General features: G+C 41.4%; 2 protein-coding genes across 5 annotated transcripts; both read right to left on the reverse strand.

Moving 5' to 3' along the window:
* Nucleotides 1-1619: 1619 nt before the first annotated feature.
* Nucleotides 1620-9046, reverse strand: LOC106919739 (rab effector MyRIP-like). 4 transcript variants are annotated; one of them, XR_015761586.1, is made up of 6 exons: nt 6985-9046; nt 3728-3919; nt 3489-3650; nt 3293-3388; nt 3085-3145; nt 1620-2187 (listed from the first exon to the last, which is right to left on the reverse strand). XR_015761586.1 is itself a non-coding variant. In XM_088001324.1 (6 exons), exons 2-6 carry the CDS (start codon nt 3800-3802, stop codon nt 2144-2146), a joined length of 438 nt encoding a protein of 145 aa, XP_087857450.1. In that variant the 5' UTR covers nt 3803-3919; nt 6985-7215; the 3' UTR covers nt 1620-2143. The 4 variants fall into 4 exon arrangements, 2 of the variants coding, with proteins under 2 accessions (XP_087857450.1, XP_014845777.2); XM_088001324.1 differs by having other exon boundaries at nt 6985-7215; XR_015761585.1 differs by having other exon boundaries at nt 3489-3919.
* LOC148153368 (rab effector MyRIP-like) lies at nt 8516-24400 on the reverse strand. The gene is made up of 9 exons (XM_088001640.1): nt 24390-24400; nt 24313-24348; nt 22426-22562; nt 13020-13100; nt 12424-12521; nt 12201-12281; nt 11595-11747; nt 9851-10040; nt 8516-9078 (listed from the first exon to the last, which is right to left on the reverse strand). Exons 1-9 carry the CDS (start codon nt 24398-24400, stop codon nt 8516-8518), a joined length of 1350 nt encoding a protein of 449 aa, XP_087857766.1.

Here is a 24400-nt window from a genome sequence, read left to right on the forward strand (position 1 = left end):
GCCTAGTCACTTTTTCAACTTTTGGCCACCCAACAAGAACTTAGCTAAAATGTGCCAATTATTTATTTGAAATAAATTTCTAACTTTAGTTGCTGACTTTGTGTCAGCAGATTATCATGTGTTACGCATACATTTAGTCTATTTCATCAACAGAAATAGCCTTGCTAACTAAACTAGTTTGTGTCCTACTTCATCAGTGCTAATGTTTAGCTAAGCCAACAGATGGAGAGTCACTGGCTGTTATACCTACTGACATGATTGTATACATAACACTTTCTATGTGGATCCAAATTCACCCTGATTTAATACATACTGGGCTCCAACTATAGTAGAATAAGATCTTTATTTCATCGTCATCAGATTTAGGCTAGTTGTTTCCCACTTCCTGTGTGCATAGTTAAGCTAACTGATGATGATTCATTTGCTTAAGTTGCTGACTGCCCATTTGTTTCAGTATAATTAGCATGCACTATATCTAGACTCAAAGTGATCTTAAAGTCAGACATACTGGACTTATATTATCTATCTCATCTGCATCATCTCTTTAGGTTGGCTCTTCCACTTTTCCCCATGCATAGCAAAGCTAACTGGCTGTTAGAGCCTCCTCGGCCTTCACCAAGTTTAGTATAAATTGTTTACATATACATGTGATCTTCAAGAAAGACACATTGGAATTTAATTATGGTAGAATAAGTTATTTATTTCACCTTACTTTTACTTTGTTGTACTTAGCACAAGCCATTTAATATTGAACTTAAGCTAGCTGGTTCCCCCTTCCTCTATGCTGTGTTGTACTAAGAAATTTGATTTTTTTTTTTTTTTTTTGAGTTACAATTTAAAAAAAATACAATAACAACACCCTAAGAAGGGAAAATTTTGTTTTGGAGAATTGAAGATCACCAAATCGCCCTGAGCTCAATATCCAATATGGCTGCCACGCATATAAAATAGTGAAAGTAGATGCTTGGCTATAAACTGTTCATGAGCTTTTTGTCAGATTCTCTCTCATTAAACCAACAACATACTGTAAACTTCTGTTTGGAAACACGTTGCTTTAGTGTTTGAACACATAAAATAAAGATTAGTGCAGATAGCCTACGACAATACGACAAATCCCACTGATCTTCCAATTTGACACATGAAAAAAATTCGACCTGGGGTGCGATATGAACCCCAGATCTGTGTTCACACTTTATAGAAGGAACGGAGCACGACATAACTGGCTGTTGAAGGATCATTGGCTTGACTGGATGCTGGATATCAATTAGCTTCCTCCTAAATTAGAACACTGGCATCTAAACTATACTGCAATTATATGAATATTTCGTTCTCATCTGTACATCAACAGTAGATTGAACAATATCACAAATGTGCTTTGCATTTGTTTTAGCTCCTGCACGTTGCAGTGGTAGGAAAAGTTCTTCCACGTTTTGGCCCAGATACTTTGCATATCTTAAACACTGTTTTCAGGTACTGTGAGTGCAATGATCTGATTTTAAATTGTTAAAATACCCAAAGGTTTAAGTGTAACCGCCGTCTGATATAAGTGTGTAAAATGAAAAAAGAAAAAAAGTAAAAAAGAAAACAAATGAATGAGAGTTGGAGGGTGGATAAATACCTGTTTTGTTTTTACCAGTTTACTTGGGAACTAAAAACACAAGGCAGCATAAAAACTGTCTGGTCTTTCCATGATACTGAATCACAGAGAGTCTCACACAATCTTTCCACAGCTTCATCTTACACTTAGTAACAACACTGCTGCAAACAGATAGAGAACGGCAATGCATTCTTCTTTGTCTGTACAGATGAATATATATTTATATATATTCTGTGAGTTGTATGTAGCATGAGGATTGTTTGCAGATTTTAAGGCAGATACACCAAATGCTAAGTCAGCTTTTACATGTGTGCATTGAGGAAAGAAATACTGAAGGTTAATGGTGAAAAAGAGAAACAGCCTTTAATGTTTTCCTGTGAGGTGCAGCTGTTGAGGTTAGCTGAGGGTGGAGAACGCAGGGTGGGTGTCAGTCCCTGCTTGGCCGAGAGCTGGAGGCAGATGCTGGGTCAAGGCACTAGATGTGAAGGGCCCCTGTCCCTGAGGCTCTGTAAAGTGGCCCTGAGGGACTTGTGCTGCTGCTTGTCTCTATGGCCGAAGAGCTTTAACCTGCTGCTCTGACTCCAACTTTTCTGAAATGCCATGAAAACAAAACACTCTGTTATGCAAGAAAATTAAAACCTATTTTTTTAGGCCTTTTTTGTACAGTTAAAAAGCAGAAGACATGCAGCAAATGGCCAAGAACCCTGGTCTGAGACAGCAGAGCCCGGACAGATCCATCGTTTTCCTACCTAAATGCCGACCTGCTCAAACTATTAAATTATCTCTTCATATTTGGCAAAGGCCTGGTCGCAAGACGTTCAATTCAGATGTGTTAAATTAAGAAAAAAGCTAGATACCAGCCCTAGAGGACTGGCCTTGGACATCCTCAAGGGCGACAGCCAGAGGGAACGAATGACGTGATCTATCACTCGTTTTTCAAACCGCGCTGATAAAGCTAGTCTGACTCAAAGCTTTTGTAGGGAGAAGAGTGAAGACTAAAAAAGAATATAAAGAAAGCTCCAATTAGGAAAAAAAATCCATTTACAAACATGAAAGGGAGATGACTTCTTGTAGCTCGATAAAACAGCCTTATCAACCTGTACTGGGTGTGTGTTTCCATTTGGGTACTTTACGTCTAATGGTGCTTTTCAGTTTCTTAGTCTGTTTTTAGCAAATGTATTCACTTTTGCATCTATTCAGGAGCAGCTTTTTCTTTGGAGGTGAAAAAAACAATCCTCCTGTTCCTGTGTGTCTCTTTTAGACTCATGTTATATCTGCAGATAAAGATGTACTACTTGTTCTACGCTGAGGTGATTTAGTTACTCTTCCTTACTGGTGAATATGCAGAATATCAGCTCATAATATACATTTTTCTAAATATATATAGAAAGATTTTCTCAAATATCTCAAAAAAAAAATTCTATCTCTGGTTTTCTCTGTGCACATCTAGTTTTCTGCAGACGAAACGGAAACAGCTGGATTAATACCTTTTAATGGAGGTGCTGGGAGTTTCCTTCTCTGATGGCGCGACGAGTCCAGTGTTTCAGGCTGGAATAGACACAGTTATGTAGTTTACAAACTCCAAAACAAGCAAAACTGGATTTTGATGGACGTCATGTTAAGGTACGCTACTTTTTATCAGCAAAAATCTTCAGAATATGAAAAAAAAATAAGAGAGTCTGAAGGGCAGAATACCTTGGACTTTGGCTTTATCTTTGAGAAGCGATTGCAGACAGTCACATTTAACCCAGCTGTTTTCAGAGCTGAAATTCTGGCCTCGATGTTTGATATCTTCAAAACAAAGACAAGTCATCCACAAGAAGACCTTGGACTTATGAACAAGCACCGCATATTTTTTATTTTCCCCCAAAGAAATAATCCTACTAAGTACCTGTAGTTCAGACTGCTGGACCTGAGCTGCTGCAGTGGCTACCTGGTCCTCCAGGAAGGCCAGATCAGTGTCTGTGGTCCCACTGCTAATACTGCGGGCACATTGCTCCAGTTCTCCTAGCGCCCCCTCCAGGCCATACACAGCTCCAGCAGCCAGGTACACCTGCACAGTCAAGAAGAGCTAAACCGTCAGTGTCCGTCAACAACCTTTGTTCAGTCTGATACGGTTACGTAGCCTACATTCTCCTCCATCTTGGTAAGCCGCTGGTCCAGCCTGCGTGTCTCGGAGCTGCTGGATATGGGAGAGGCACTCATGGACTCGGGCGGGGTGTAGCTCTCACCACCAGCCTCTCCGATCAGATCCTCTGTGGCGTTCAAAACCTTCAGCACTTCCGTGGTGATGCTGCACAGTGAGGCCGCTGAATACTTTTGCTTTGATCGGAAAACAAAGAAGCACATGTGCCTATTTATTAGCGCCAGTAATCAAGGGTGCAAAAATGCAAGTAATAAATTTTTTTGTGCAAAAAACAAAACAAAACAAAAAACAAAACAAAACAGAAAAAAAGTTAAAAACAAAATTTTTCTAGCATAAAAAGGAGTTTAGCATACGATTGTAAAAGTAGATGTAAAGACATTAGGGTGCATTTTTATTGGGCTCATTGGGTAAAGCATTTAAATCCAATTAAGGAGAGAAAAAGACATTTTTTTTGTTTTGTTTTGTTTTCAGAAATCCTAACCTCAGAACTCTGAGGTTGTACAAAAACACACTGAACGGACACACATCAACCTTGTTAGAGCTTGAAATTAATCACAGAAGCAGCAGGAGCGCAAAACAGGGACATGAGATATGACACAAATTAGGAGAAATATGCCCAAAAGCAGACAGACAAATTTAGAGAGCTGGGTGGTGTCTTAAATATCAAAACAGCATCAGAATGAACAGCACATGTTGGTTAACAAACAGATGAATTTGCAGGAATTAGCTAATTTGATTACTAATTTATCACATTTATTTTGTGGGAAACTGGTCAGCAAGAAAGCTGTGTGTTCAAACCCCGGTCTGTGTGGAGTTTGATGTTCTCTCCATATGTGCGTGGGTACTCTGGCTTACGGAGAGCCATTTCAGTCAAAATTAAATAAAGAAAAAAATAAATGGCTCTCTATACGCATGGGAAACAGGAAGTACTGGATTACTAATTAAAGGTTCTACATAAAACGGTTCCAGTTCTGTTTATTTTACAAAAATTTCTTAAAGGTACCAATAATTGAGCCCCAAATAATTTTGCAAAAATGAGTTATTTTTTTAGATTAGTTAAATAATTTTCTTCACATCTTCGCCACAGGTTCCAGTGCATGTGAAGGAGTGTGTGTGTGTGTGTGTGTGTGTGTGTGTGTGTGTGTGTGTGTGTGTGTGTGTGTGTGTGTGTGTGTGTGTGTGTATAACTGAATAGCAAAGATGTAAAAGCAAAAACAGCGGCTGATGTATTCCCCCTGAAGAGACAAAACACTGCAGACATAAAGGGAGACGTGTTTTGATCAATAATGAATAAATCGTTGGGTGGCACTTTGATCAGACCACCCAACTCAGGCTTATTGATCCTATTTTAAGCAAGTGTGACTCTCTGAAAGGTGTTTTGAGGTAATGTTAGAAGAAGCAGCCACATGGATGGGAACAAAACAAAGGAGGTGGCATCTTTTCTTTCATCCCACTTCAGTGATCTCGGCCATGAGGTATGTATCGATCTGAGCCGCTCAATAGAGCTGCGTGTGAAGACGTCCTCGTCCACTGGAAGGAGCCGGCATCAAACAATCTAACGTATGTGTGGCTGTTTATGTTTGTTCTTTCACTCTGAGCCTCTTTTTCCCGCCGTCTTGTTAAATTTCTAACGGGAACACGGACCTGCGGCATCGCACGTAGCTTCGTCCAATGATCCGCTCCTAATGTCTAAGGAAATTCTGCTCAGCTACACGCAGGCAAGAATTGAACACCTGCAGAAGTAGCGAGCCATCATCCGTCTTAATTAACCGTTATTTTACCAAGAAGTCCCTTGAAATAAAATATTTATTTTCAAAGGGAGACCAGGTGAAAAGACGCACCGAGGCTTATGTTACCCCGATACGAATCTTTATTCATGTTTTCTGTAAAACAAAAGCCAGCGTCTTATTTGTGCACGTACATGCTGACGATGACGCAGATGAGGAATATAGCGGATAATTATATCACCCGGGCGGCTACGCAATATGGAAGAGTCACTACTTCACGTTGATTCATTTAATAAAAGCCGAACTCTGCGCGGCTGTCTTTGAAAAGAGCGCACGTTTGATGCAAAAGCTGAAAATGGACAGAAAAGACCAAAAAAAAAAAGAAAAAAAAGAAAATCTTTTTCTCCCCCAATGAATTCCCAAAAGGGGGATAAGAAAACCGACAGAAGTAGATGTTACGACTACATTTTCCATTAACCTTCTCGGAAGCAGGGGTGACTCAGAGAAGCATTCATGATGTCCCTAATGACCAACCATAACTCTCACTTTTCAGAGGGGTGTGTGAGTGTGTGAGTGTGTGTTTCTACCTGACTTTGTGCTGATTTGACTGGAAAACAACTATTAAGCTAAGACACTGCAGTAAGGACTTTTAATTAAAATTATTTCATAAGCATTTTATTTTACTGTCTTGTGTTTTGATGTGTGATATTCGTCCCCATTTGTACTAATTTAATGTGTGCATATCTGATTTTTTTTTTTCAAAAACATCTGAGATGAGTTGTCTGTTGTCTTTCTTTCTAAATGGAAAGTCAAACATACAGAGGCTTAGAAACGTAACCAACCCCTGATTCTTCTCCAGTTTTTCTCACATTACAGCTATTAAAATCAGTCTTACAACTATTGTTGTTTTATGTGCTACACAAACAAAATGTAACAGATAATTAGAAAGGGGAAGGAAAATTTAAAAAGAGGCCAATTAAAGAAACAGTCAAAGTACCTGGAGAGGACATGCAAACTCCATGCAGAAAGACTCCAGCGGGGATTTGAACCCACAACCTTCTGGCAGCAGTCAGACCATCTGCTCCACTGTGCAGACCTAACTCATTTTTATTTCTACAACATGTTGAACACCAGATACTCCTTCCATTCTGCTATGCAATCACACACTGCTTTCTGTGGTTCCATGAGATACAATCCCAATTAGATAAACTGATGTTTGTGGTTGTTTAACAGGTATGAATACTTTCGCAGTGCAGCGTGCGCAGAGGAGAACGGAGGCAGACTTCTTTGGCGTGCGCTTCACAGATGAAAAATTACCGGACCACCGGCTGTGATTCATTCTGACCTTTGGAGGCTTTCATTATTAAAAATATTTTTCCACAGAGAGAGGTTGCCAACTCATGCGCTTTAATAGTTTTACGCCACGCCGGATTACATCGAGAGTGAAGCAGATATTTGAGAGCCTGCAAAGACGGGAGGACTCGCTTTGCTCTCCGGCCACACAATGATCTCACCTGCTGCAAGACGGAAGAGAGCAACTGAAGCCTCTGTTGTTGTTCCAAGTCATTCTGTCCCACCTGATACAAACACACACACGCGCGCACGCATAGAGACACACAAGGCAAATAAAACCAGGCAGACGAAACACACCGAAGCAGTGAGCGCAAAGGAGGACAAAAGCAGTGTAAATACAACTTTGAAGGATGCCATGATGGAAGACAAGCAAGACAGAACAGGCACACAAGCCAGAGACAGAGAACGACTGAGAACGAACGTGTTTCTAATCTCTTGTCTCACCTGGTTGTTCGACAGCCCCCCCTCCTGGGAAGAAGGAGAAACAGCAGGGGAACTTGCACTGGATCCGCTCCTCCTGGCTCCACCTTTTTGCGCCGCCTCCTTCTCTCCGTCTCTCTTGCGCTGTTTCTTACTTACTCTGTTCACCTCTCCTCTTTTCTGCTCCTTCTCAGCTACTCTCTCTACGAAACTCTCCGCTCTTTTCTCTAACCTCCTCTCCTGAGCTCCCGTTTCCTCTCGCGCCGAGGCGCTCTTCACTAATCCGGCAGCCCGTTTCATCTGCTGCCCGTTCACCTGTTCCGTCGCTCCGCTTTCTTTCTCTCTCTTGACACTTGCACGCTGCCTTTGCCTCTCCGTTTCTCTTGGTCTCAATTTCTCTTTCTGCTTCTCGCTTTCTTTCTCCGTCTGCTTGTCCTCCTCGTCGGATGAGACGCCGTCTTTGCTGTTCCCTCGGCTGACCAGCCGACTGAGCTTAGATCGTATTTCCACTTCCAGAGAATCTCCAGAACCAGATCCAGGCCCCGGGCTCCTGGAGACGATCTCTGGCCCCGGGGACACGGAGTCAAGCTGAGCAGAGTTGGGCGGTGGAGAATATGAAGCCACCGTGTTTGAGGGCTCTAGCTCTCCTGCTGTCAGGGCATCTAGTTTGAGGGCGTCTGGTGCAGCTGGTGCTGCTAGCGTACCGTCAGGCACCGGCTGCTCCTCGCTTAAACCTCTCTTCAGCAGGGCGTTGAGTAGAAAACCACTGTTCTCCTGAAACACACAAATCACAGGAGTTAAAATCATCAATACGCAGCAGCATTAAAAAAAAAAAAAACACACACACCTGTTTGGTAGCAGACATGAGCCAAATCGTTGGTGACACAGCAGAGATGAAGAGATACAAATAAGCAACCATTAGAAGAGTTACCTGTGCTAAGGGGTAGATGGACTGTGCATGGTTTGGACCTCCGGGTTTGTTCTGGTCCGTTGACGACTCCTTTCTGCTTTTCCTGCGTCTCCGTGATCTTCGGACACACTGCTTGTCGTCCGCGTCGCTGCTGTCTCCCGTCACCTGCTAAACAAACAGCAGGAGTGGTGAAATGTCTGATTTTCATTGGTCAGCTTCATGTTATTTCAGTAATTAAAAGATGGATCCCAACAGTTTTGTGCAAATGTTTATTTCTCAAGTTCACCCAGAGGCCAAATTACTATAGAATGGATCTAGATTGGTAAATTGTTTTTTCTCCAACCTGCCATTAGTTTTTGCCTCTATGAAATATGTGAAGGAAGCATCACCTTGGGGTTAAAGTTCACATCCAGCGCCTCTGTGTGGGCTGAGTGTTGGGATAAGCTCTGCTGGAGGGGCGGATGGTACAGCGGCTGCTGGCAAGGATGCAGCTGAGAGTCCGCCGGTCCCTTCCTCCTCAACAAGTTGTGAGTGGGTTTGCGAGGACACGCAGACAGAACCGACGAAGCCTCGGAGTCCGAGTTGAGGGTCTCCGTGTTGGTGTACAGGCCAGAGGACGGCGAGGTAACAGCGGGGTGCTGGGTGTAAGTCCACTCGGGGTCGTGCTGCGAGTCCGTGTAGTAAGTCTCATCGGACAGTTTGCGGCGAAACTGTTGGAGCGCCGCGCCCCACCCGCCGTCGTCGTCCTCGTCTTCCTCCTCCGAGTCGGAGCCCATCTCGTCGTACGCAGAGACCACCCTGGACTCCTTCTCCAGGACGCTGAACACCAGGCTCTTCCTCTTGGTGAGCAGGCTGGGCCGGGAGAGCTGCGAGCTGTGCAGAGCGATCCAGTTTCCGTCCGGGCTCTGCAGCACCGAGGATGCGCCTGGAAGCACAGCCATCAGGATGTTTGAGGAAAAAGAAGAAGAAAAGAGAAAAAACTTACAAGACTTTCAACATTTTTTGGAAATAAAAAAATCTGAAAAGTGTGGCATAGATTTGAATTTAGCCTCCCTGAGTCAATACTGTGTAGAACGACATTTTTCTGCAAGCACAATCCAGATTTGCCGTCTGTCCAACTAAACAAGACTTGTTCAGAGCAGAAAATGTTCTTTAAAAAAAGACAACTTATAATTTTTGAGAAATATCGACTTCAGAAAATCTGTTATCATTTTGAAAGAACTCTATTTTCCAACTGATTTTATGTTTTAAAATAAATAAAAGCATAAAACATTTTCAAGAAAGAGAATGGATACATTTTCTTAAGTGGGATATTGAACGTTTTGGAACATTAAAAAAAAGTTTCCAACTTAATGATAGCAAAAGTAAACCTAAAACAATTTCACTCATTTTTTTGTGTGTCATTCTGTTGCTAAGAAACCATTTATCACATGAAAAAAATAAAAAATTGGTACAACCAGTTTTTTTTATGAAACTCAAATTTAAAACATTAGTTGATTCTTTGTCTTTTTAAGCCAGAGTTATAAAAAGTTGTGAAAAGTTCAAAGAGCCACTGGATTTAGATCCTTGGGTTAAATCATTCTGTGGTACACTAAACACTTTGTGACAAATACTGAAAGAGTTAAAGGGGTATAAACGCTTCTCTAAGTCTCTGCATCAAGACAAGCGATAAGGTGAACGAGACTGGGATCTTTTACTTGAGTTGTCCAAGCGATCCATGCTTTTCCAGCCAGGTAGCGATGCAGCCTTGCCCTCCCTCTTTAGAGAAGCGTACTCCTGCAGAGCGCCTCCACCAGAGGCAGCGGCAGCAGCAGCCGCCTCCTCCTCCTCCTCTGGACCTTTCTCTGGGGAGTCGTCACTTGTGAGGGAGAACGCTGACCGGGACCGCTGCAAGACGATCGAACACTTCTTTAGTTAGTTTTCACCTTATTTTGTCCAGGGCAAAAAAAAAAAAAAAAAAAAAAAAAAAAGAAAGAAAAAAACAATGGTAGTCGTGATTTAATAGTCCCAACAGCAGGTGGCGCTCCAAAACAAGCAAATAAAATACTATGCACTGATTCCCAATAACAAAACCTCCCTCTGGACACAAATTAATTAAAGGGGTTGTTTATTTTCAGAGCACAACTTCTAATTTTACATGAAATCTTCAAAGCGGGCTCATAATTTTAGAGTTCATTAAGACGTTATTTAAAGTAGTTAACAATATCTTTCTGTGTTTAGCTTCAGGGAAAGCCAGAAAGGATAAACGCTCTTAAGATAAAAGCCTTATAACAAGTGGGATATGATCTTAATCTGTAGTGCTGCCAAGCAGTGAGGCGGCTCCGAGAGTCCATTTGCATCCGCTGCGTCTCGGTGAGTGTGTTTGCAGAAAGCTAATAAACAGGCAGGCTGAGAAGTTTAGGAGGATCCGCGCGTATTTTGCAGGACTTTGATCTGCCGTGAGTGAAACAGCGGGAAACTGAGAGGCCCGGAGGGGGGGCGCAGCTTTGATGCTCCGCTCACACACACGACAATGACAAATCGGTGCGAGTCCCTGCTGGCTGGTGGCAGGATCCGGTGGGAGGCCGATCTGCTGCTGGTTGGTTTTTGCTACAAATTCGTGAATGCAGCGTGTCGTTTCGCTCCAGACTGAAACATTACCTGGAAGGATTGCAAACTGAAACGGCTTGCTTGGATTGTCTTAGGTCCAATTTTTTATTTATTTATTTTTTAATTAGATCAGCCGAAACCGCTTCCGAAATATGTTCAAACGACATTTAGAGAAGAATATGTTTCCTTTACTTTAACTTCCTGAGGGGGGAAAATCTACAGTAGAGAGAAAAACAAGTACTGGGCAGAAAACTGTAATATTAGAGGGAATTCTAGGTAAAACCTCCACAGAGTGACCAGTATTTCTACTAAATTAATGTTAATTTTAGGGTTCATTTTACTTTTAAAGCAATACTCTGTTTACATTAATTCTTTTTTTTTTATCTTTGTCTTTTAATTGCAGCAGAATGCAGCTTTCCATTAGAAAACAATTGTGCTGGATCCTCAAAATAAATGATAAATGATCACATGGAGAAAGTTCTGTGTTTTTTTGGAATAACCTCAAGTGCTTCGTTAATAACAAGCTAAGCGGGTGCGTGCCTGGCAGGTTTACGGTTGTTAAGGTGTGTGGTCTGGATAGCTCGCACTGACCTTTACCTCTTAAACCTGAAGATTTGATTATTTTTCCACAAAGCACCATGTCCACACACTTTGTTTTTCAATTTTCCATGAACAAGGAGAGAACGACAAGTTCACAATAGGACAGGCAGAAAAATAAGCCGGGCTATCAAACAAGACTGCAAATATGCAGGTTGTAGGTTAGGGGACAAAAACAAAAACTAACTGTCTCTGCACACAGATACGGTTTACACCCACCATCCAGACATTTTGGGATGAAATGGTGGGACTCACCCACAGAGGGTAGGGGTTCTTCAGAGGGTCCTGTGATGAAGTGTGAGGTTGAGAAGGAGATGGCAGCTCACTGGTCTGGACTAGAGATTGAGGTTGTGGCCAGACAAAGTCATACTCTGTCTGCATCTCTGATCGCTTCCTCCTCTGAATGATCTGACAGGGACGACAGGGATGAAAGAAAGAAAGAAAGAAAGAAAGAAAGAAAGAAAGAAAGAAAGAAAGAAAGAAAGAAAGAAAGAAAGAAAGAAAGAAAGAAAGAAAGAAAGAAAGAAAGAAAGAAAGAAAGAAAGAAAGAAAGAAAGAAAGAGAAAAAAAGAGGGAGATGGAATCCTCTGAAAAATAAACATATCCTATCATACTAATGCAATATGTTCAATAGTCTTTAGCCTCCTTATCAAAGTAGGACACTAGAATAATCTTACTACAATTAACCTACTTCACTACTCGATGTTTCATGCTCGAATGCGTCGTCGATGCAAACTGATCCAAGATGAGTTCATTATTTATTCATTCTCATTTTAATAATGATGTTTTCCATTACTGATTGCTGATGATGCGGAGCAATAAAAATGTCGTAAAAAGACAAAGCAGCCTCTCGCCGCTCACCTTCTGCACAATTGTTGTTGCGAGTTCCTCTATGAGCTCTTCTTTGTGGTCCCGCAGATATCGAGCCTCATTCTGCTTCTCCTGCACACACACATGTTTCATTCAGAGAGACTCAGTTATGCAGAGGTCAGACAGAGAGAAGTAGGACATGGCTGGGAAAGTTGGTCATCTAAATATTTAAATTAGGAGAAGAACATAAAAAAAAGGTGAAACGGCATCCTACCAAACTGTCCCGGAACTCCTCCGCCTTAGCGATGGCCTCCTCTATAGCTTCCTCAGCAACACGCAGGGCGACTGTGAGCGTCTCGGCCATACTGTGTCCTGTTACCACAACAACAAACATGGCTCAGATATTCACATAAGTCGGGGTTAAAGCCTCTGAAAGTTATCTAACTTGCCATTTGCGGGGCAAAAATACATATTTATTTTCTTACTCAAGTTCAGTTTAGATTTTTTGTGATTTATTAACAAACAGGAAAAAGACCGGACAAGAACAGAAAAAAAAAAAAAATCAACAGTTGTAGGTTGTTTTTGTAGGGGCTTGGAGACGTTATCTTGGGTGCATTGAGAATTCACAAAAAAAGATATATCAACTCCATCTTCTGCTTCTAAATATATATTTGGGTGGATTTCTGCTTAAGTGTTTGCGTGTGAATGTGTTTAGAACAACAGAGAAGGGGTCAAACGTCGAAGGTGGTGCTGAATATCAACAAAAACCGCGAAAGATAAAGGCTCTGAAACGGCAAAGATTATTTTGACGGCAATTACTTCCCGTCTGCGGCGCCGCAAATGCCGACCGCTCGTCAACGCATCTCTCACCTTCACTCTGCCTGTAAAAGACGGAGTCGCTGCCACAGACGCTGCCATCGTTGTCGTTGCTTCCGTCGTGAACGCTGCTTTCTGAAACACGGAGGGGAGGGAAACCATGAAAGCGTCTCTCCTTACACCGAAACTCCAACATCCTGCAAAAATCGCGCTGCTTTAAGGCGCAGCTGCAGCCACGTGAAAAGTAGGTTACGGCTGGAGCGCCGTGTCATGAAACCTTTTTTGTCAACTGGATTTCCAACCCGGTTCTGTTGTCTCATCGGCCGTTAAGTTCTGTTTCAGTGTGATATTCACTAAACAAAATGACAGCTCATCTCATCGTTTAATTTCCGGTTCAAAGCAATCACACACATATGCCAAAAATATTCTGAAGCCTTATTTTTTTGTTCCAGTCCTGCTATCTTTATGTTGCTCAATTCTCAAGGAAAACCTACATTTACTGCAATGCAAATGTGGTATAAAGGTGAATTCAGTCACATTATATGTTAATTGGTCTAATTTAAAGGACAGGAACCACTCTGATAAGGTTATTGGTTAAAAGATTTCCCTTTTTAGAAGCTCACATTCCCTCAGAGGCCCATTAGCTGCAGTATGATAGGCCTCCTGGGGGGCTTCTCATTAAACCAGCAGTAAAAGTGAAGTGGTTGTACTTGGACATGCAGCTTTTAAAGACTAGAAACTTGCAGAAAAAAAAAAAAAAACGTAGCTGCTGATTGCCAAACCACCATGGCAAAGCAGAGAGAGGTCCATCACTAAATCCACCTCTGGGTTCATTTTCATTTCTTGACACAAGTTCGATGGAAACTCATAGAACAGACTAAACATTAAAGAAACTTGGATCCGTGTTTGTTCACACACTTATTCCAACATGTCGTCATTTTCCTCTGCCCTCCTTAGCCAGATGCCCGTATTCTGTAGTTAATTCGGTCCCGTTGCTCAGCCTGATGGCCAGGCGGCAGAGACAGACACAGATGAACGTGCCTGGTGGTTCGGTGCGAACCTGATGTTAAGCAGCACAGGCCAGGCTCACGTAGCCCTGCCATAGCTGTCAAACCGCCAAGACAGCAGCACACAAACTCATCGCTCTCACACTCAAAGTTTGACAAGTCCCTTAAGCTTTAAACATGAGCCTTCTCACAAAGGGCAGAAAAAAAAAACACTTAATAAAAACCGTTTAGAGAGTAAAACCTGAAATGCATCAGAATAGAAAGTAGCATCCCCCCCCCTCCTCTACTTTTCATTCAGCAGGAGCAGCAGCTCCGTCTGCGAGGTGCGCTTTATCGTTTCAACAAGAACTGCTGTTTGTCAAAGTGCTGCGAGATTTTTCAAAGCGGGAGTGCAAAAACCGGCAATTTCACCTGTCACATCGACATGCAGCGACACAACAAGAAAACACAATGTTTGATGTTTCTCTGCACATCTGACTCCCTAGAGGAGATCCTCTCCCCCTTCCCCCAACCTGCACACAGCCCAGTGCAGGAAGCCCCAGAGAACATCACGCTCTCCTCTGACCTTTCCCCCGCCCCCGTCAGTTGAATGGACAGTATTGCACAGGTTCTGCTTGGTTAGAGCTGGATTATGGTTTCTGAAGACGACAACAGATCGGTGGAATTACCTGCAGCAGCGGAGGACGATGTAGACACAAAAGTACTGCTGTCAGAGAAAACGGTGTTGGGGAGGGGGTGGGGGGGGGCTCCAAAGATTCACTCACTGACTAGTAGGTAAACAACGAACGCTGCTTGCACACGCTGAATAAACTTGCCAGTCATACGGAAGGAGCCCGCGGCGTCGTGTTATTGAATGCAAAGCATATGCTAAACCTTTAGCAAACAGGAGCACTGTATCCATTTCCTTTACAAATACTGTTGTATATATCTATGCATTTGAAAGACTGAGGAGGAGAGTTGAAATTTTGATTTTATTTCCACCCAAACCCTATAAAAATTCTCAAATGTACACTTTTACGTTAGCTTTAGTGCGGCATATCCATGATTTTCTTTTGCCCTGGGATATAAATAGAACATGTGATGGAATATATGATTTATCAAAGAAAGCCTTTTCTCCTAGCCATGCTTTGAAATAGGAAATAGAAGAGAACACACGCTGAGCTGCGAAGCATGTGTTGGTTTTAAGGGAAGAAATTCAATTCAGTTCAGTTTAATACTACCAGTAGCCATTATTGATAAGCTGCCAAGATCTCTTGCAGCGGTCTGTGTTAAAGCACTTCTGACGAAGCCTCTGACTGAAGACACTGTTGTTGAGTTAATGTGTTGTGAAGAGGATTTTCAGGAAGGTGCATCGTGTTTCATGAAATAGGGCAGCTGCGATTTCCTCAGTATCATTGACGACATTGATGGTTTATTGCTGTGTATCATTATTTTTAGTTGAGGCGTGATTTTTATGATTTCACTTTTAAGAAGGAGATCAGCTGCAGCTATTTGGTGTATCTGTTTCTTAGTAAAAGAGAGTCTGATTAAAACCAAGATTATAAAGGGTTTTTTTACTTTTTTATTTTAAAAATATGGGAGTACTTCAACTACCTGACAATAAGTGGAGATCTGGATGCTTTGTAACTTTGATGAACCACTAAAAAAAAAAATTACATTATGTAGTTAAAAAGGACAGCAAAGCAGATTTTCCTTTTGTTAAGTTTTTGTCTGGATGCATTTCTCACCGAGTCTTCGGAAAAAATAAAATCCTAACACATAGACATGATCAAACTAACTCCATGACCACCTCAACACAAATCCTGAAGAGAAGCTGTTGTGCTGACTTTGGTTGATCGATTGTTCAAACAGAAATAATCAAAGATCTATATCATTTAAGATTGGATTGTTCTATTGGCAAAAGGAGGATTTATAAACCTTCAACAGTAGAGGCACACAATAAAAAAAAATACAATGTACCCAAACTACTTTATGTGTTGTTTTAAAACGATTCTGCTGCCTAATTAATAAATAAATGCATAATTAGGTGCTTTAATAAGACCAAATGGATTCGGTTATTCTGTAAGTGAATGCTTTTCACCCATAAGTTCTATGAATAATGTAACAACAGCTACGATACAGTATAGCTGCTGGAATATAAAACAGTATTACATCAGTTGATGCAGAGTGATAGCGATCCACCATATTACAGAATATATAGCCGGTCTTCTTGAGGACAGTTCAGATTTACTGTAAGTCGTTAAGACGAAGATTTCAATAAGTGTGTAGAGAACTTAAGCGTTAAAGGAATTATGACAACAAAATGTGCCAATCGCAATCTTTCATCTCCAATAATCCTGCCCTCCTTAGATGCTGATTATACTACTTAAGAGAGATTATTGCCTTTTTTAGGGTTGATTGATTGAAACAGAGTGTGGGAGGAAACCCACGCAGCATGGGCGAGAACACAGAGTTCTTCTGCAGAGAATCCTAGACAGTTGGCTGAGGTAAACCAGAGAGGCTGCTCTTCCTAACCGCACAAAAACATCAGCTCTAAAATCTGCATTCTGAAGCGGCAGAACAACAAAACCGCACATGTCGGAGGTAAATTCGGTTTTTAAGGTTGCAGCGCATCGAGGGGTGACTGTGAAAGAATATTAATTGCAATAATTTGGTTGTTTTTCTCGTTACTTGTCCAAATGCAACAGTGAGATGAAGCAAAGACACGAGTATCTCGACAAGAATAACTTTCAGCATTCCGACGAATCTGCGGCAACGAATGTACCGCCAATGCAGCACCGCACTTCAATCCGCTGTGTTTTTTCCCCCCTCTTCTCATAGCACCACATGCAATTCATGAATTCAGAATCCCTGTCGGCAGAACATAGACATTTCGCAAGTTCTGAAAGTTTTTTAGGAAGTAACTGAGGTGCCTGGCAAAAAGCGGTTTCAGCCCTTGAACCTGCACAGTGTGCAGATCAACACATATTTACACTAATTCAACCTTATCATCCTCTTCTGTTAAAACAATACAAGTATACATTCATTGTATATTTATACACACACATACAAAAGCATTATCTTTTCTTTTTTTTTGGCAAAGTGGAACCAAATTCCTTGTTTCTGAGCACAGACTGGCCAAATGAAACTGATTTTGGTGTAGTTTATTTGCAGGGATGATACAAAAAAGTGCATAATGAATGCCTTTTATTTTTTACAAATAAATACCTGTAAAGTGCTTTGCGGATGTGGTCTTGGCTTGACTTAGTTCAAACTTTTTAGAACCACTTATTTGATTATTAGCATTAAATAAGTTCTGTTTTGTGTCATTTTGCGTAGGATTTTTGAAAACCTCACCTACTTTACACACAAATATCAGCTGATATTTACTTTTGCCAACAGATGGCAGTAGTGGTTTCGATGCAATGGTGCTTTGATACAAACAATTCAACCGTAGCTCGAGATGTGTCTCATTAAGGTGAATTTCTGTTCCAGTCTCAAGTCTTTCCCCAAAGGCTTTTTATTCAGTATTGCCCTATTTTAGCTCCTCCCATTGTCACATTTATCCTGAGTAGTTTCCCCGTCACTGGCTAACCAAAAGCATCCCCACAGAATGATGCTGCCACCACCATGTTTCAGAACGGGAATGGAGCGCTTAAGAAGTTCGTTAAACTGACTGTCGCTCTTTCTTTTTGGGGTCTTTATTCCTAGAAATCGCTTTAAAACACCAGTAATGCTTTTCTTCGACTTCAGAGTTATTACATTCTTCCGTTGACCTTTCATTTAAAATCCTAATAAAATACAACAGGACACAGTCGCATAGTTAAAAAAAACAACAAAATAGCAGAGATCCTCTAAATAAAAATGAAGCGAAATGAGGACGTATAAATAAACAAGCCGCTAACAACATTCCTGAAGTGCCAGCAGCAGCGGCAGCAGGAGGAGGAGGAGGACAGACAGACCAGACGGTTTGCTTTCAATTACAGCGCAGCATCTGGCAGCACACACGAGCCCCGTAAACAAAGTCCTCAGAACAATGGCTGAGCTGACAGGATGACTGTTTATATCATTCAGGCTGGTGGAGGAGAGGAACAAACACACATATGGTCTATTGTCTCTTTAATTTGGGTTCAAGTTGGGAGTTTACAGTAACGTGATGGAGCTGACATTTAAATCTGTAATAAACATAAATTAAACCACAAACAAGAGCTCAGTCGCTGTTTCCTGCTGCGGAACATATATAACCAAATATTAATGACTGTCAGGCTGAGCTTTGACTCGTGTCTGATTTTTTTTATTGGGGGTGGGGTATTTGCAGAAATTAACGAGCCATGACAAAAGCTTTTGGAGATTGAAAATCACGGAGATGAAACACAAAACGAGGGAGCAAAGGGTCCTCTGTAATTAATTTTCACAGTTTTTCAGAAAGCAACCCAAGTAATCTGTCTTTGATTGGACTAATCTTCCCTAATGCAGGAACGCAGAGGAGAACGGTGCAGCAAGAAAAAAATAAAAATAAAAATAAAATAAAAGACACAGCTTAGAGGGATTGGAAATGTTCAGCCGGTAATAGAAGGGGAAAAAAACAAAAAAAAAACAATCCTGCATAAATCACTTCAAAAATTAGGTCATATATGAATGCATAAACAGAAGAATAAATCTGCATAAAAGCATTTGGATCCGACCCCGGAGCTCAGACGTTTGCCTTTTACCGGCGGTAGCGGCTCCTGTTTAACATTTGCCCTCCGCTCCTTCCAGCTGGAGCTCCGGGTCCGCGAGCCTTCGGCTCAAACGGCACCAACATGACAAACGGCTCCGGCGCGGCCGAAAGCCCGCCAAGTGTCTGAAAGACCACAGCCACAGTTCAGCAGGTTCATTTTCCAAAGTGCACTAAAAAGGCTGATTATAGATCTGCTGAAAGTGAACCTGCCTCTGCAGCGTGTGTTTGCTGTTAAATTCTGCTGCCGGTCTCGCAGAACAACACCGAAACGAAAACCAAGGTCACTCTTTAGAGACACACTTTGGATTTCCATTAAACACAGGATTTTGGAGTCACTTAATGACACGGGAAGCCCTAGGCTAAGATTATGTGTGAATCTTAATTTCTTTTAAGAGTAATTTTCACTTTAGTTCAACCGTACAAAGCCACGTTTTTGCATTAAGCTAGAAAACTTGGTATCCCCTGAAACTTAAGTGCCAAAACAAAAAAGGACTCGATACGAAACCTGTCCCGTGGCATTCTCAGAAGGCAGCCTGGCTTAAACCCATAAAAAATGCCCTGAAGATAATTAGATTCGTGCAAATGCTAACTTGATATCATTTTCCTTATCATTGCATGCATCAGTCAACAGACTGCACATGAACACGTAGACACACAAATACATCTCTTTCTTTGATTTTTGCAGAGATCATACGATTAGATCTGTATGCGCTCTGATGCTTCAATGCCTGCGACCGTATCCTGCAGTTTCCTTCCTTTATTTGGTTTTCCGCTAGAGAAAATCACATGTGAGAAGGTGGCACTAGGCTTCAGTATTTCTCCATTTATCTTTAGGTGCAAAGCTTCCCACGGATGTTTTGAGGGAGGCAACGGCAAACAGAAAAGGCAGGGGAGCAAAACTAGGACATCACTAATCCCCGAACAAGAAATAAACATGATTTACCCGTCATAAAAATGTTCAAATAGTTTCTTACAGGAGTGTAAAAACGAGGTGGGAAAAAAAAGAGAGAGATTTAAAAAAAAAAAAAAGGCAAAAAGCTAACAGGTTCCATGATCACTACAGACTGTGCACTATTTTATCACAATATGGTATTTATGGTAAATATAGCACCAGAGTGAAGGATAATAACACATAGCAGCTCAAAAAATGATAAGGGAATCTGTGTGTGTGTGTGTGTGTTTTTTTTATCACTTATAGGTAATTTAACTGCTTTAGCAATGTCCTTAGATCCACTGAGTTTGCCATTTTTAATGTAGGGACTTTCAGTGAAAGCAACCTGTTTTATAAAATGTGCCATTTTAACCACCCTAAAATTATATTTCCGTCATTTAGATCTAGCATTGCAGTGACTTCCTGTTCAGGGCTGAGTCAGCTTCACTCATCAGTTTTAATTAACAGAGAAATTAGGCCAGACACCTTTATTTAAAAGCAATAACATGGCAAAGTCATGTGCAAAAGTCTTGGAGTCATCAGTCATCCTTTATATTTTGCTTCCAAAGAGCAAGAATCTTCTGATAAAAAAAAAAAATAAATATCTGTAGTTCAAAGACTTCAGAGAGAAAAAAATGAAGGGAAATTTGAAAGACATTAATAACGCTGTATTGAAGAATACAGTATTCATATGTTAGAATAGACGGGTTAAAGTGCGGATTTACAATCTGCGGCATAATTCGGCAGATGACGATCACAGATGCTGTCTGGGTGAACTTCAGATATTTGGCAAATAAGAATGGATGTGAATGTCTGTCTCTAGATGAGTGAAAGTAGTACAAATATACTTCAAAATACTTCCATCTATATTAGCAGCACAAGATTAATTCAGTTAAGGGGACTAAATAAAAAAATCACTGCTGTGCTATGGCATGTCGGTCTGTAAAAATCCCCCCAAAAAGTAATGATGTTTGCAGTTATAATGTAGCCAGAGGTGGAAAATTCAAGGAGTACTGATACTTTTGCAGAGCACTGAAAATCTATCCTTCTCAAACATTCAATGTAACTCTTAAGATGCGCCATTATTCACCGAAAAGGAGGTTTTAGATGGCATCTGACGTTAAAAGGAAATAAAAACCGCAGTTTCCTTTCCCAGCTGTACAACACCAACGTCTGTTCTCACATTGAACTCTGTAAGGGGGACAGAAGGAAAAAGTAAACATATCAGCCTCTCCTACAAGAGTTGAAGACGCTCTTATAAGAAGATCCAAGTGGCTTACCGGACACTCGCATGCAAACATGTCAAAGTCCTACATGCTTAAATCATACAGGGAAACGGGGAGGCAGTAAAGTCCATTTGGCTGGTGTTAGAAATGAAACGTGATCTACCCCTGATGATGGAGGAATAGAGAGGAGGGATGAACAGAAGTGGAGAGGTAAACCAAAATGGAAGTATACAAGAGGAGCTCATTTGGTCCGAGTCTACAGTTTAGCAGAGAAGAGCTTCAAAAGTTTAGACCACCCTACAGCGGAAAAGATCAAAATGATTTTTACAATAATAAAAATGACAGACGTAGCAACTCACATTGATATTTGACTTCCTAACAGTTGTGCTTAATGGATGAAATATTGGCGTAAACCCAATAGAATTAAATAATTTAGACAGCTAAATGATTCAAATTTCTATTTTGCAAATTTCAAAAATGCATCCTTTCCGCAGTGAGCCTAACGATACCTGGTGATTTACACCATTTATGTTGTAGATTCAACAGATTCCCAAACATCCCTTCATCTCAAGCTCATCCACTGGTGCCTTATTCCCGACCCGAATCATCCCGTCTGTCCGCTCTTCATCCCCGTAATCCCATGAATCAGGATATGAAATAATGCCTCTTTGTCGGGCCGCAGACGCAGCCTGATCGAGATGCAAGTGGGTCAGAAAGGAGTTCAACGTGAGCCGGTTAAAAACAGAAGCCCACTTGGCCGCCGCCGCCCTGAGCAGGATGCCAACTGGTCACAGCAGATTAACAAGGAGAACGGCTACAAGGAAGAAGCTCATCGACAGTTTTCCCACGTTTCTCAACTCAAACGCAAAGGAATTGCAGCAGATATTTTCCAAAAAAGGAAGACAAAATGTTTGTCGCACCAAAATGTTTCGGGATAAAACCATTTTCATGTCCGGTAGCGAGCAATAATCCAAACTGCCATTTTTAAAACAATAGCTTCCTTTACTAAAGGAATAAAAATGTCTTCACCTACCAGATCCTGTGTGAAAAACATAAATGAAGAAATGACCAGCTTGTTAAAATATGAACTACCTTGTTTGGTTGAGTTTAGTCACATTCAGGTTTAATACTTCCAAACCTGTAGAGTCAAGAGATCTCTGAAACAGAACCAGGATGGCAACAGGAAGTAGGCTAAAATATCTCAAAATGCATCACAACCCAGTCTCAAGAAATTGAAGAACAAAGTTTTTCCAAGTGGCGTAAAGCTGATGTTAGAGATCTGAGTCTGTGAGGAAAAACGCTACTGTAGCCTGTCAGACAGAAAGAAGCCAAGCCTTCAGAGAAAGACAGGGCAAAATGTGTTGGTAAAAGAAAAATGAGTGATCATTTACCAAAGCAGAATAATAAGCCTATCCGTGGATCCAACTAAGACCCGACAACTTTGGCTTGATGAAGTCTGACACGTCTCTGGCCAAACCAGACAGATCCCTTTCATCCACCCATGTCTAATGTGGCAGCAGGCCGGCGACTTGATGTGGTTCACACACACATAAACACACACACGGCCAGTCAAAGGAAAGACAGACGCTGAAGTTACCTGGGAGATCAGAGAACGCTCCTCTCTCGATGATGTGCTTCCTGTACAGAGTTTTCAGAACCTTGGCGCTGCCGAACCTCTTGAAGCGGTTCTTCACGTTGTTGTAATACCATTCAAGTGACTGCGTCCTAAAAACCCTGCAGATGAGACGAAGGACACAGTACTGGGTCAAAAAGAGCTAACTTTATTTTAGCAGCCCAGGATTAAGCCACAAAACATGACAGTTATGCAAGTGGAGTGCTTTGAGAGTAATTATTTAATCCCCTTGAAAAATTAATAAAGTGCTTGTTTGTTCCAAAGTAAGTGGGTTAAATTATGAGGGCGGTTCCATATTGGACTGAAAAGGCTGGTGGTCTGTTTGCAAAGTACAAAAATTGCTTTTTCAAAAGGACTCACTGACATCTTTCTTACACCCAACAAAGCTTTGAAAGCCATTGTGTCTGACTGTTGGGTGAATGCTCGGGTTTTCAGACTTGACACTGCATCAGTTTTTCAAGCCCTTTTCTTCCATTATTGGAAGAAAAAGGCCACTGGGTGCTTCAATGACAGCCCGACAGACCCTGGCACAGAGCGCGTCATTACATAAGAAATAATAGATCCATAACAGAGAGGGTTTAGGAAAAAGCTCGGAGAAAAGGGCTCTCTTTTTCTCCAGCACTGCTGTACTGGATTGCATGAATCTCTGCCAACTTTGCGTTTAATCTCGCAGCTCCTTCTGCTCTTGTTTGGCTTTTTCAGACGCTGCCGCGCTAATGATGAGCCCAAACCAAAACAGATTTACTGCTGAAAGAAATAAAACAAATGTCCATTCTGCTGCTCAGCTTCACAAAAACATGCAGACCGCACTTCTGTGCACAAGTCCCTAATCAAACCTCAATTATTTCCATCTCATATCCGGTGAACCGGACTTTCTCATAACTTTTGAAAGTGGATCTTGAGTATTAGTTCTTCTGTCAGTCCAATGCCTGATAAAATAATTCCCACCAAACTTTTCCCACAGATATTTAAATGAGATTCTAAAGACAAAGGTACCAGAAGGTTTTCAGCTGCTTGAAGCATAGAATAATGCAGTTTCCCCTCCCCCACACATTTCTGCAGTGATAGTTTTGTTTGGAAGAAAGGCAAATTTAGCTTTTTGGAACATTGAGCAACATTTTTTTGTAATTGAATGTTTTGTCTTTTTTTTTTTGTCTGATGTAATATTCAAATCTTAATTATTGAGTTTTTTTATTAGCTATAAACAGAAAATAATCATAATTATGCTTTTGGTGGGTGAGAGAAAGGAAAATAAAGCTTTTAACATATTAGTCTGCATGTATTTTACTTAGTGAACTAAGTTACTGAAAAAGTAACATTTTCAATAATATTCCAATTTTTTGAATTTATTAAAAAAACCTGGGCAGTCACAGACCCTACATAGCATCGATAACGCTGTTATAAGTGTAATTACCAATATTTTTTTATATTTTATTGCTTTTCTGTTTTGAATAGTTATTGTCACACGTGTTCTTTCTGAAAGGACCGACGTGGGACGGGAGGGGGCTGCCACTATTACACCTCTGAGTCACCGAGAAAGCTTGTGACTGCACCGTAAAGGCTGATTTATGAAAGGGTTAGCCAGCCTGGCAGCTCGAGGGTGAAATGTAGTGATGGCAGACAGTCTGGGCGACCAGTCGGCTGTGGGATTTCGAGCGAGAACACACTGGGAGTGCGATGAATCATTTGATGCCCACCAGTTTTCACCGCCAGCACACACCGGATGAGTCACGCCGAAGACGCAACAGACTGGCGGTCCTTAGCCAAGGGTTATCTTCTTCTGGAAATGAATGCAAAACTAAGTGGGCAACTGTGACTCAGTGGGGTGGAGTAGCTTGACTTTGCACATACCAGTCGAACGCCTGCCTTCGGGCAAATGCTTCAGATCTGCAGAGACCAGAGCCAACAGACTGAGAAACAGTTTTTACCCATTTGCCAT

The sequence above is a fragment of the Poecilia mexicana genome, unplaced genomic scaffold, assembly GCF_051168715.1.
Source record: "Poecilia mexicana isolate PSO_F unplaced genomic scaffold, ASM5116871v1 scaffold_20, whole genome shotgun sequence".
Lineage (NCBI taxonomy): Eukaryota > Metazoa > Chordata > Actinopteri > Cyprinodontiformes > Poeciliidae > Poecilia > Poecilia mexicana.

Excerpts from the sequence above, each read along its gene's own strand:
- LOC106919739 (XM_014990291.2), bottom strand. The coding sequence starts at position 3,946 with ATGTGCTTCTTTGTTTTCCGATCAAAGCAAAAGTATTCAGCGGCCTCA. Across the intron at positions 3,389-3,488 it reads TCCAGCAGTCTGAACTACAG|ATATCAAACATCGAGGCCAG; the intron begins GTACTTAGTAGG and ends TTTGTTTTGAAG. Across the intron at positions 3,146-3,292 it reads AGATAAAGCCAAAGTCCAAG|CCTGAAACACTGGACTCGTC; the intron begins GTATTCTGCCCT and ends TGTCTATTCCAG.
- LOC148153368 (XM_088001640.1), bottom strand. Across the intron at positions 22,563-24,312 it reads CGAAGGCAGGCGTTCGACTG|GGTTTTTAGGACGCAGTCAC; the intron begins GTATGTGCAAAG and ends TCTCATCTGCAG. Across the intron at positions 12,522-13,019 it reads CTTTTACAGGCAGAGTGAAG|GACACAGTATGGCCGAGACG; the intron begins GTGAGAGATGCG and ends TTGTGGTAACAG.